Source organism: Ricinus communis, chromosome 8, assembly GCF_019578655.1.
Source record: "Ricinus communis isolate WT05 ecotype wild-type chromosome 8, ASM1957865v1, whole genome shotgun sequence".
NCBI lineage: Eukaryota > Viridiplantae > Streptophyta > Magnoliopsida > Malpighiales > Euphorbiaceae > Ricinus > Ricinus communis.
Genome location: NC_063263.1, coordinates 13576171 through 13590303, shown reverse-complemented (window position 1 = coordinate 13590303; position 14133 = coordinate 13576171). Strand labels below are relative to the sequence as shown.

The following is a 14133-nucleotide window of genomic DNA, read 5'->3' as shown; positions in this document are numbered from 1 at the left end:
CGCAACTCGGGCACTTTGGAAGGAGTTTGCCATTCTTGGATGGCTTTAACTTTTGCTGGATCCATCATCAACCTGCCATCTTTGATTCGATGGCCAAGGAACTCCACTTCTTCTCTCGCGAATGAGCATTTCTCGCGCTTTACGTATAGCTCATGTTCGCGGAGTACTTGGAAGACTTGCTTGAGGTGTTGCACATGCTCCTCAAGACTGTTGCTGTATACAACAACGCCATCCAAATAAACAACCACGAACTTATCAAGAAAGGGATGGAGTACCTTGTTCATAAGTGTGCAGAAAGTGGCAGGGGCATTATTGAGGCCGAAAGGCATGACCAAGAACTCGAAAGCTCCATATCGCATCACGCATGTTGTCTTCGGCACATCACCAGGTGCGAATCGGACTTGGTAGTAACCAGACCGCAAGTCCAGCTTTGAGAAATATCGAGCCTTCCCCAATTGATCGAACAAGTCGGCAATCAAGGGGATTGAATACTTATTCTTGATGGTAATCTTGTTTAAAGCCCGATAGTCTATGCACATCCGTAGATAATCATCTTTCTTCTTTTGAAAAAAGGAGTGGCGCACCGTGTGGGGCCTTCGATGGCCGGATATAGCCCGACTCAAGTAAGTCTTGGAGTTGCTTCCTCAACTCAGCCAACTCCGGAGGTGCCATGCGGTAGGGTGCCATGGCAGGAGGTTTCGCACCAGGCTCGAGCTCGATGTGGTGATCCACATCTCGCTTTGGTGACAACTTTTGTGGCAGCTTCGGTGGTATCATGTCCTTGTATTTGTCAAGGACTGCTTCGATGGATGGTGGCAAATGCGGGGCAGATTGTTCAACATCGTCCTCATCGTTGAGCTCCCTCATGGTTGCAATGTAACACTCTCCATTCTTGAGACCCCGCTTGAATTGCAAGGCAGAAATCACAGTAGGTTTGGATTTCGCCATGCTCCTCAAGAGGATCACTCGAAGCTTGGAAGCATCGAGGATCACTAGAGAGCTCATGGAAAGGACCGGAATGGCATAGGCTTTGTAGAAGAATGTTAGACCAAAAACAGTTTTAAAATCATCCATAGGCACAATAGTAAAGTCTAACGTACCTTGCCAATCACTAACTTACACCTTCACATTTTTCGCAATGCCATGCACAGGCTTTGCCTCCGACTTGACAGCCTTAATCGTGTCGACTCCTTTGAACAACTTCAGGCCTAGGGGCTTCGCCTTGTGCACGTCCATGAAGTTATGCGTAGCACCCGTATCGAGCATGGGGCAGGCAGCTTTGCCCTTAATGAAAACATCAATGTAAAGCAGGCCTCTCTCCTTGGAGACTGAGCGAGAGAGGAGCTTTGACAACGCACTTAAGTGTTGTAGATAACCCATACTAGCTTGGGGTTCTTCTTGGTAGCTATCTTTGTTGAATTTTGCCACGATGGCATTCATCACCTTTCGATTTGGGCAGTCCCTCACCCAGTGTGGTCCGTCGCAAATGAAGCAAGGCTTGGGCGACTTAGAGGCATCAGGTTTTTCTTTATGCGATGAGCCTTTGCCATGCTTTGAGTTGACGCCAGAGGACTTCTGGTAGCCACACTCCTTGCCTTTATTGAAGTCCCTCTTTTGGCCTCCTGCACTCTTGGAATAGCTAGGCTTCTTGCCCTTATTTTGAGTAGAGTAATCCTTGAGGTTCTCCACTACGGCAATTGCTTCGTCAAGGGTCTGTACTCCACGTCGCTCGAGCTCCATCTTGACCCAATCCTTCAGCCCATCTTTGAAATCAAAGAGGAGTTGATTGTCGGTTAGGTCTGGAATCTCTAGCATGAGAGTCGTGAACTCCTTAACATACTCGGCAATGCTCCCGGTTTGCCTTAGCCTACGCAGCCTGCTTCGTACCTCATCGTTGGCATTGTGAGGCACAAATTGCTTTCGGAGTTCGGTCTTGAACTGTTCCCATGTGTTGATTATGCAAAGCCCCTTCTCTCTTTCAGAATGTTTCCTTCTCCACCAGAGTTGGGCGGAATCCCTTAGAAAGATGGCAACATTGCTAATCTTCGAGAAGTCATCCGTGATGTTCATCGCCTCGTAGTATTGATCAAACCCGAACAAGAATTTTTCCACCATAGTGGCGTTGCGCGTGCCATTGTACATGGCATGCTTAGGGACTTTCAATCCGTGTGGGGCAACGAAACTAGTAGTGGCAGCTGTGCTTGTCGAGGGTGGACTACCTCGATGAAGAGCATCCATCTCCCTACGAAGCTCTTTCAGCTCATCTCGTAGGGTCTTTTGCTGGTCGGCGAACTCCTCCCTAAGGGAGCGTAGTTCTCCCCGAAAGGCTTTGCCAAGATCTTCGATCATGGCCTTAGCAGCCCTTGTGATCTCTATGTTTTCGTGGATGAGGTTGTCAACCTGATCACTAAGCTCGCCAATAGTCGAAGTCACGCTAGCCAAATCTTTCTCAAGGCTAGCAACTCTGGACTCGACAGGCTCACGCGCTGGAGCCTTAGATTTGCCCCGTCTAGGCTGTGATCATTGTTCCTCACACCCATGGGTCTGCTCAATGCGTTGCTGTTCCACCGCAGCAGTCACAATTCCTTCCTCGCTTGCCATCACTCGAATCACTTCCACCAGCGGTACCTAAGATTCAAACCGTTGCTCTGATACTACCTGTCATGAAACTTCGGCTTAGAGGTTAGCCAAGTCGCGTGACACTTAGTTAACTTGCTTGACAAAGTCGAACTAAGTAAGCCTAGATGAGAGTTGGGAGCAATTTTAGTTGAGCAAAGTAGGCAGCAGGAGTATTGGACTTGGGTAAGGTAGAGAGTTGAGAGCACTTGAGCTTTGTAAATATGGAGAGCTTTATTAAGTTTCCAACCTTCCTCTTGTATGTTCTTATTGTTCTTGTATGTTACAAATGATGAATGGAGGGGGTATTTATAGGCTTCCCACCTCCTCAACTTGTAGCTAGAATTCATTCTTCTAGAATTCTCTACAAGCTACCTATGTACAAGGCTTCCTTTGGAAGCTACTCTATGTACAAACAAGGGAAGCTTCTAGGCAGCTCCTTGGCTTTGCACAAAGCCTTGCATCCTCCAGCAATCTCTAGATCCTTCCATTGGTTTCCTTGGGCAGCCAACTTGGGCTAGACAGCAGCATTGAGTTGGGCATATGTTGGGCATATTTCTGCCTATGGACAAGCCTTGCCTTGCCCAAGATGAGGCGGGCTGTGACATACTGCTATAATACTACTCCATTGGGACACACTCTATAAATTAATTAAATGGTAAGTATAAAAATAAAATAATAATAATAATAACAAATAATTCAAAAGGATAAATAAGATTTTAACGTGATTAGATCGAGGATTCACATCCACGGACAAGACAATCAAAGAGATTTTGATTATATAGATTAGAGACTACAAGATCACTCACATTAATCTCCCAAACCCTTTAACCCAAATCTCACTCACACTTCACTCGTACTACTCATAATCACTCACAAATTTCTTCCAATTTGCTTTCCTTGCTGTGGCAAGAAGTGAAACCAATGGCCACTTATATAGCCATATATTGTGGCCAAGAAGTGTTGCAACGTTTTTGGACTTCATGTCCACACACATTACTTGGTTAAAATGCACGAACTTGTTCACATTATTAACCAAGCGGGATTATATTGACAATGGGCTTCTATTTCTTGGATCTTGAAGATTCAAGACATAATTCAACACAGGGTCCAGGCTTCAGTCTGGAGGGTTGTATTACACTGAGTACGTGCTAATTGACCATCAATGACGTTTCCTGTGTGCTACTATGCCAAGCGAGAATCAAAGGCGGCATCCAAGTTAGTCTTTAGACAGCCAGAGCCCAAGGGTGAAACTCACCATTTTAATTCCTTTCCAGATTGGAAGTAGCTTCCATGCTGACCGGAGAGACAAGGCTTAGTGTTGGCATGCTCCATGCCACCTTGGTAGTTCTTTCTTCGGACATCATGAAATTGATGTCAAATGACAATTCTGTCTTAATTTCTTTTCTAAAATGATGCATCATTTTAAGTGGTGAGAGCACAAAACAATGTCGCACCACTTAAAATAGTGAGTTATTTGTCTGCGTGGAAGTAAATTTTATTTCACTCCTTAAAATATTTTATATAAATTTTAAAAAGTTGGTAAAATATTTTCTGTATATTTGTAAAGTTATTTTAATTTATTTTATTCTCTGTTTAACTTTTTTGAACTTCGGTTATATATACAAAGTGAATAATGGACAAATCTCCAATGGATATTGAGAAGAGTAGTAATAAGATGCCCCTAGTTTCTTGCTGAGAGATCTCAAGCATTGAGAGAAAATGGGAAGCCAAGAATCCGGAGAAGATGAAGCAATGAAGCTGATGGGTCAAGCTGCAATATGGAATTGCTTGTTCGGATACATAGAGGGCATGGCCTTGAAGTGTATAGTACAGTTATACATCCCTGACATTATCAACTCCCATGGCTGCCCGCTTTCCCTATCTGCCATTGTTAAAACCATCAACCACCCTTCTTTTAACACTAATCGTCTCTCACGTATCATGGCGCTATTAGTCCGCAGAGACATCTTCTCTGCAAAACCTGCCGTGGCCACAGAAGCGGAAGATAATAACACAACTCTTCTTTATGGCCTCACAAATTCCTCTAAATGGTTAATACGCGATTCAAAGATGAGTCTTGCACCCATGTTGCTGTTACAGAACCATGAAACTTTCGTATCAACTTTTCACCACCTTGCTGATATTGTCAAAGAAGGTGGGACAGGTTTTGCCAAGTGTCATGGTATGGAAGTTTGGGATTTTGCATTAGCCAATCCTGAATTCAACAACTTATTTAATGAGGCTATGGCTGCAGCATCCATGATCATTGTTGAAGCAGTGAAGAAGGGATATAAAGCTGGGTTCAATGGAATAGGTTCTCTTGTGGATGTAGCAGGCGGGACTGGTGCTATGATTGCTGAGATTGTGAAGGAACATCCGCATATCAAAGGTACTAACTTTGATCTTCCACATGTGGTGGCTACGGCACCAAAGTATGTTGGCGTCAACCATGTTGCTGGGGATATGTTTACAAGCATTCCTTCAGCTGATGCACTTCTGTTGAAGGTAATTCAATTTTTTAAATCTTTTTTAATACAGAAAACAAAAGAAAGTTTAACTACTCTCAGAATTTACAGATCCTTAAAGACTGTAATTTCTTATTATTATTATTATTATTATTATTATTATCCTTATAATTGATTATGCTGAGATGTATATGTAGTGGATATTGCATGATTGGAAGGATGAAGATTGCATCAAAATATTGAAAAATTGTCGAAAAGCTGTACCAAAGAAAACAGGGAAGCTCATAGTTATTGATGCAGTTTTGTGCCCCAAAGGAAATGGGCTGTTTGATGAAATGGGGTTCGTATTGGACCTGGCGCTGATGACCCAAATCGATGGAAAGGAAAGGGATGAATCAGAATGGGAAATATTATTGAAGGAAGGAGGCTTTGGTCGTTACAAGATTATCAAAATTCCAGCTTTAGCATCAATTATTGAGGCTTACCCAGACTGACTTCTCTTCTCCTCTTCTTGAATTGTATGCTTCAATGGTCCATTTTCCCTTTTTTCTTTTTATATATAATTTGCAACTTCTGTCCTTTTAATCGATTTCCTTAAGCATATGAAATTCTCCAATAATTTGAATCTAACCCAATGTTAATTTTTCATTGCAAAATGAGATACTTCCATAAGTTTTTCGTTTGATGCAGTATCTACTGACAATCCATTCCTAAATTCTATAAAACAAACCTGAAATTCAGCCCATGATCCTGTACAGATTTGCCCAGTGGCTGCTAAGCATAGGCCTTGTTAATTTTAAAGCAAATATATAAAAGAAAAAGGTTGAATTTTCTATAAAGTAAACTAATTATATTTAGTTTATAATTAGGAATCCTTTCAATAATTTAATTCAATTAATTGAGTTTTGAACTTGTAGAGTAATTAGCTCTGATTAGAATTCAAAATTAAAATTTGCTGCCTATATATAATTAAAAATAGTACTCATTTTCATACTGGTACATATAAATCCAAAGCACTTAAATTGAGAAATAAACAAAGTGTGATATTGTAATCAAATTAAGTAAGCTATAATTGCTGAAAATGGATGTTTGTGGATCAAGAGACACCTTAATCAGTTGATTTTGTTTATTTTATTATTATAAATGAGATAGATTTCTAAAACAAAATACTAATAACATTGATTAACACTAACTATTGCAGCATCTTTTTTTTTTTTTTTTGAAAATTCCATATAAATACAAATATTTTGATTTTCCTCTTTCACTAAGTTGTACTCGACATAAATTCAATATAGTTTCCCTTCAAGACTCCACTCCTTTCTCCTTCTCTTCCATTTCTTTTTCCTCATGATCACCTTCAACTTTCTTGTACACAAAACCACTAGCGATCCATACATAAACACACAAATTCAAGGCACTCAATACTGCCAATACCCAGTAGAAGTAATCAAGGTGGGAACGATTCACATTATCTCCAAGCCAAACATGACCCCGTCTAGATGTAACAGCCTGCACTACAGATATGACAGCACTGTTTATAAAGCTTCCAATTCCGATGATACTAATATATGCAGCAGCTCCCATGCTTCTCATTGCTACCGGCATTTGATCGTAGAACAATTCTTGCAGTCCAATGACTGTGAAAACATCGGCTAGTCCACTGATCATATATTGTGGAAGTAGCCACCAGACTGCCATTGGTACTATTGCTTTCGGGGTATCGATGAGGCCGTGTTCGAATGCAGTGCTGACCCTTTTAGCCTCTACTAGTGCTGCTACTACCATTTCAAGAATCGATAAGAATAGCCCAATACCTATTCTCTGAAGCATGGTTATACCAGAAGGATGACCTGTTATTTTTCTAGCTATGGGGACGAAGAATTTGTCGTAAATTGGGACTGCGATGAGGATTGTCATGCCTGTAAGGGATTGGAGTGATGCTGGAGGGAAGAGGAAGTGTGGTCCGATTGATCTGATCATAGTACTACCCTGCTTGATGAAAAATGTGTGTGTTTGAACTATTATGGCTGTGAACATCAAGCAACTTAGCCATATGGGGATTAGGCGAAGCACTTGCTTCACTTCTTCCACTTGGTTTAGGGTGCATAACCGCCATGGATTCCTGGTTTTGTTTGAGATATCTATGTTGTCTATGATCATTGCCTTGTCCAAGAACCTAAAAATTTTGTATAGCAATTAGTGAGCAGAGACAAGACTAAATGTGCTGACTCATTGAAGATCAAGTGTCTATCTAATTGCTTGAGAATATATCTACACTGCATAACAATTTTAAAATATGAGCTCAGCCAAAGAGTTTAATACAAAATGGAAGGGGAAAATAGTCACAGTGCAGCTGACTTATAAAATAAGAAGCAAAGAAATCTCAGTATATTGATCCAAGCTTTGCAAGCAATCTTGCTTATATAATTTAAGATGCATTGTTTATGCAATCTTTAAAAATAGATCATGTCAAGGGCAGTGGGCTTAGGCATATATATTGCGAGGTGGTAAAGTATTATATATCAAATTGGGTGTATTATTATGTAATGTAATGATGCCTTCGCTCATCAAATTGTGTGTTGCACATGCAATGTTTCAATGCCACTAGTGCATGGTCAACCCCCTCCTCATTGAGACAGTAACTAATTCATTAAAATGTTATCCAACACATTTTTCTTTTTTTAAAAGAAATATGATATAATTAATACATTATAAAGACAGTGTAAATTATATATATATATATATATATATATATATATATATATATATTATGTGATATGACATGGGACATATTTAAGCAAAATGTCACTATGTTACAGTTCCTTAGCAATTTGTTTAGTGGTTCCGCTATCAAGCAGGACCCAATTAACATAAGTGCAGCAAAATGAATTTCTTTTATTATATACTTTACTTGTCTAAAATAAGAGATGCTAATAAAAGCAATCGTTCTTCCAGCAATGGTTCATGCATATGGAGACATGGTCACTATTTAGAACACCACCATGATTTGGAGTATTCATACATCTTTGAGTAAGGTCACCATCCCAATGATTCCATAAATTATGGGGAAAGAAAGGAATAGACGACTATAGTGATATGTTACATTTTATTCATACAAATATGAAGTATAAACCTTTTATTAATGGACAAAATGGGTTTAATTTTATTATTATTAAGTACACTATATTTTATGGTCTCGTAATTATAAAATATGTTATAATGTATATAATTAACTATTTAATTAAAATGTTATTATCAATGATAATACAGAGGTTATTTCAAATTGAGCATAGTTTTGAATTGAGTGGCATCAAAAGGTTAAGGGTCAAAGTTTTAACTGGGTTTATCTTAATTAAAATTCTTATTATTTTCTCTAGTTGCTTTTTATATTATTTCATTAGAAAGGCAATAAATATATATTGTAGAAAAATTATTTTTAATTCTGAAATTAACTTAGTTGGCTAAGTCATTATAAATTTAAACAAAAGTTATGGTTTCTATTCAATGGGTGCAAGAAATAATGAAATTTGTAGAAAGAAAGAGAGAAAACTATATGCAATAATGAAAAGATACAATAACATAATTATCTTTTTTTGTTTTTTTTTTTCAAAGAAGAGATAATTAGTAAATATAAAAATAGGAAATGATCTTTAATATTTATATAGCATTTTCTGTTATTTTTCATTGATATGACACCAATTACTACCATTAAATCCTTATGCTTCATATGAGTACAGCCACTATGAAAAAGGAGCTGACTTTTGTCACACTACACTAAACAACAACTTTGCCTTTTAGAATGGCATAATAATAATAATAATAATAATAAATAATAATAATAATAAGTCAAAATATGAACTTTTATGATTTTTCATATTTTATCATTATTCTTTTAAATAGTTTTTTTTATCAATAAAATGTATTTATTAGATACAATTCAATTAAAATTTTGAATTCAAATATTATCCCATAAACGAATCAGTTTACTATTATCCAATAAAAATCTAGCAACACGCCAAAATTAATTAAGAAATAATCAAGTTTAATATTTATTTTAACTATTTTTTAATGAAAATGAGTTTGTTGAAAAAATAACATTGATTATTAACAATATGAGTCATACTAATGATTAAAACTAAGTAAATTATAACTTACTGTATTAAGAAACTTAACCTTATACTTGATAAATCCTAAAATTGATAATAGATTTTGAGAACTTCATTAAAGTTTATTTGATGATGGGTCATTTAGCATTTATGTTACAGAATTGACCCATACCTGAATTGCTTGGTGCGAGCCAAAACCCGAACCTTAGGTTGACCCTCGAGGTCGTCAGCCCCATCTTTCTCATCAACACAACAGAGGCCCCAGCCTTCTCTCGTCTCACTCACGCGCTGCTTCTTTGCAGCAGCAACGAACACCTGCGCCACCGTAGTATATGGGCTCCCACACGGTGCTTCTATCCGGTATCTCTTAATTCCCATCAGAAATACCATCAGTGCCACCACTAACACTCCTGCCAGCATCGCAGATCCTTCTGTCCATCCCACATTATCCTATTTTCACATCATTCCAAGTTATTTGCACATAGCTAATATCATAGTCATACTAATATTAGTTCCTTACTAGAATTCGATTTTAACACTTCGTACCAAAGAAATGATTAATGGTAAAAATTGGGAAAATAGAAATGAAATATTACCAGGTTTTAAACTAGAAAGGAATTTAAGAGAAAATGAAGATTTCAGGAATTCAGGATACCTGTATGTAAATGACCACAAATACAGCAACGGTAGCACCAACTGCAATACTCAAGTACCACCAGTTGAAGAACGAACTCTTGGCTGCCTTCTCCTCCGGCTTCTCCTCGTCAAACTGATCCGCTGCGAATGTCTGTACACACGGCTTATGCCCGCCTTCACCAATAGCTAGAATATAAAGAGCTATGAAGAACGCCATTTCCCGGTGATGAGTAGGAACTACTGAGACCGACAGGGTCAATAGTACCATTCCCTGTATATGACACCAATTCATGTGCACGAAATCATTAACATTATCAATTCTGATTTTCCCACAGTAGAAATTAAGCACTAACTATAAGCACATTTCTGTTCTTATTAAGCCTGCCAAGTGGTCGATAAAACATTATTGTAATTGCTGTGGACAAATATTGTAGTTTCTTTTATTAATTGAATTCCGACTGAAGTACAGTTTTGAAGATGGCTTTAGTATCAATACTGTAGTTTTATTTATTTTATTAATTTTCTTGAGAAAAATAATTGATACTTAGCAAAGTAAGAGAAAAAGTGGAGTATTACTGTGAAATAAATGATTGAGGCAAAAAGAATGGTCTTGAACCGGCCAAGAAAAGAATCAGCAATGAATGCTCCTAATATTGGAAAGATGGAAGAGACACCAATCCATGTGTTAATGTTCTTGGCCGCGGCGGCTGTGGGCTGATGGAGATCATTTGTGAGGTATGTTATGAGATTACCAGCCACACCATAGAAGGCAAATCGCTCTGCAACCTCAAGCACTGCGAAGAAATATACATATATAAGTGCAGATTAAATTATTCAAGCAGATCAAGATTCATATCATGAACTGACAAAGATGATAAAAGAAGAGGAGGAGTAGGAGGAGGGCTAGCTTACAAATGATGAAAATGGCAGAATTCCAGCCACCTTTTCTCTTAGAAGTAGAGACCATATCTGTAAGTTCATGGCCATCTTCTTCGATCGTGACAGGAGAAACAGTGCTATCCATGGTAGCTTTGGTGTAAGAATTTGGATATGGTCTGAAGAGGGAGTAGTAGTGAAGGATCTTGGGGGAATATATAGTAACATAATCGTACTTTGTGCTTGTCTCGTGATGACTCATATGCGGAAAATTAGTATTAAGATCCTCTCCATTACAAAAATAAAATCGCAAAACATTACATTTAAAAAAAAATAAAAACCCAAGTGGCCCATCTAGTTACATATAAATGCTTTTTTTTTTTTATATATATTTATTTTACATACATTTATCATAGTCATTTGGAAAAAGCCCACATGGAAAATACAACTCATTAATTACTCTCTAGGCCAAATAATTTTTTTAACTCGGTGAATATTCCACTTATATACTAAATCAATAAATGATTAATATATTTATTAATTTTAAATAATAAAAATTATTGTTTTATGTTTCGGTGTATGTTCTGATCTATGAACGATACCAACAATATTTAATTAGTTTTAAATGATAAAGTATGTATCAATCATCTAATATTAAAATATAAAATATTCATTCGTACATGTTATTCTCGTATTAATTGTGGTGTGTACACCAAATCTAAATAAAAATTTTCTTTTAAATAGTATATCACACGTCAATCGTCCAATATCAAAGTGTAAAATACTCATATATACATATCACTCTTCTATTTATTACGGTATATACTAGTATTTCTACTTTTAGCATTGGAGAGGGTTCAGTCTTGGCATCTAGAGCTTGTTAGTTGGTGGTTTATATTGGTAGTTGCTAATGCCAATTGGGAAGATTTTTTTGATGGAATTTCCACAAATTAAATGAGATAATAGGTTCTGTCTTTATTGTGACTGATAAGTTCTCAAAAATAGCACACTTTCTTTCTTATAAGAAAACCATAACAGTGACAACTAAACCAGTTCTAAGGAGATTAAAACATAAGGGTGACAAAGATGGTGATAGAAAGCTCCTGAACCACTTTTAGATGGCTTTTGTGGACTGGAGATTTCTTGATTCATCTTCCAATTCCAGTTGAAGGAAAAGGTTGCGTATTGGGGGTTATAACAAGTTGAAGCAAAAGAAGCATATAAATAATGCTTTCAAGATTTTCAACAAGACGAATGACAGTGCCAAATTACATTATAGCAGAATTGTCTCTTTTTTCATCCTGAATAAGAGCTACCATATCTGGATCACAGATTTCTTTACAAACGATGATGCATCTGTTCCGCACGAGCCTGCAAGTAAGAATTGGAGTCGGCCATCAAACAGTGGGTGCTGCTCTTTTCTTTTTTCTTCTTTTATTTGAAAGCAAGGAGTTTTGTTCAAGTTGAGACACCGGCCTGAACAATCAATCCACATGCATGGAAGAAGGCGTAGACAAAGTTGTAAAATTTACTAGTGACTTTGTGTATTTTGGTTTATTTTATTTCAATTATTTAATTTTAATTTTTTAGTTATTTTACTAATAAAAATTAACATATTGCACTTTTTTTAATTATTCTTTTGTCATTTACTATTTATATCATGTGTAAACTTTTCATTTGTAAAGTGACTAAATTGAAACATATTTAAAATTGAATGATAAAAATATAATAAAATTAAATTAAACGTAAAATTTAATAACTATCTGTATCATTAACCTATTTTTATCATTAACTTTTCATCATTATTGTCTAATTAGCTATCCTCTTTCTTCAAAACGAGAGTTTAAGTTTCGCGATTAAAATTTGTAATTTTTTGAGAGATTTATTTGTGTAATTATTTTTTTGATTATTTATTTGAAGGAAAAAGTAAAAAGTTGATGTGAGTTCCAAGTTACATCATCATTATCAACTTGGAACCTAACTTATTTTGTAACCCTTGAATTGATATGCATTTCACAATCATGTAATAGGCAGATAGTGCTGTATAATATGCTCTCTAAATTAGGCTTTGCCGACATACAAAGTGCTTTTAATTTGGAATTATAAAATTATTATTTCTTCATAGTAATCTAATAATACATTTATTCTAGACTGAACAACTATTAATGTTGTTTTTATATTTTCATTGCTTTTTGATAAAAATTTAATTTTAATTATATTTCAATATAAATACTCAAAATTTTAACTTGACAGGTATGTATTAATAATTTAATAAATGAGGAAAAGAATTAAATATTTTGAGGCCATATCTAGTGATCATCAATTACATGGTTTAAATACCAACTCTAAAACCCCACATGCAGATCAGTGGCGGACAAATAAAATAAAGAAACTTTTAAAAGAAAACACTAAAAATAGTACATTAAACATCAAATAATGAGGAAAGAAAATCAAATGTTTTGAGGCCATATATATATATATATATATATACAGTGATTATCATTTAGGTGGTTTCTAATTTTCTACCAAATTCAGAAACCCACATGGAGTATCAATGGCGGACATATGAATAAAGAACATTCATTGGACAGCATTATAAATAATTACGTTGTAACTCTTCACTGCTCGACTTTCATCCATTTCTTTTTCTTCACCTTTTAATTAGGACCCATTTGCAGTTAAGGTAGATACATGTATATATATATATTAATTGGTGTTTCTTTTACATACCTATTTCCTATGTTACAGATTCTGTTAAATAGTTTAAAACTATTAAGTCACTTTAGACAGAAGCAGTTTGTGACCCTCCAAAAGTTGAAAACCTGTCTGATTAACTGTCTGTCCTTAAATTAAATTTCATTTCATCAATCAGTCTTCTATATAAGAAAATGAGAGCATTTCACACCGCACAGTTAGAAGAGTGAGACGACTGCATAGACGTTATAAATAAAAAGTTCCAGTCATGTCCGACCCATAATACTGTTATTGCTAGCTACATGTTCTTATCCTGTGAAATATATGGGTATCATAAAGAAACGTGCTGATTTATCACTTCAAACTAAATCCAAATCTTCACGCCTTCAAAGTGCTCTCAGCAAGCTTGATTCTACCGACAGATATATGAATGTTCTTGTTCCTATATATTTTGGTAAAACTTTGACGGATTTGCATGCATGTACCTCTTTGTTGCTTGATTTTTAAGTTTCAGGAATGGAGAATAAATGGAAGCCATTATAAGTGGAAATTACTAAGGTCTTAATCATTCATTCAGTCAGTCAGTCATACGGGAACTTTCCAAATATTTTATATGCGAAGTTTCAATAAAGCATCGGTAGGAATTGAAGGGTTTTTCTTTCAATCTCCTGTGTGTTCACAGAAAATGATAAACACTAAGGTGGATTGATCCATACATATCTTTGTTAATGGAAAAT

At 36.2% G+C, this 14133-nt stretch overlaps 2 protein-coding genes across 2 annotated transcripts; one reads left to right on the top strand and one right to left on the bottom strand.

The window, feature by feature from the left end:
* Nucleotides 1-4113: 4113 nt before the first annotated feature.
* On the top strand, nt 4114-5734 carry LOC8270885 ((R,S)-reticuline 7-O-methyltransferase). The gene is made up of 2 exons (XM_002513016.3): nt 4114-5124; nt 5282-5734. Exons 1-2 carry the CDS (start codon nt 4339-4341, stop codon nt 5576-5578), a joined length of 1083 nt encoding a protein of 360 aa, XP_002513062.2. The 5' UTR covers nt 4114-4338; the 3' UTR covers nt 5579-5734.
* Nucleotides 5735-6192: 458 nt separating this feature from the next.
* Nucleotides 6193-11033, bottom strand: LOC8270884 (protein NRT1/ PTR FAMILY 5.4). Its single transcript, XM_002513015.4, has 5 exons — nt 10739-11033; nt 10403-10620; nt 9846-10097; nt 9363-9640; nt 6193-7260 (listed from the first exon to the last, which is right to left on the bottom strand). The coding sequence occupies exons 1-5, from the start codon at nt 10962-10964 to the stop codon at nt 6387-6389; spliced, it is 1848 nt and encodes a 615-aa protein (XP_002513061.3). The 5' UTR covers nt 10965-11033; the 3' UTR covers nt 6193-6386.
* Nucleotides 11034-14133: the final 3100 nt, after the last annotated feature.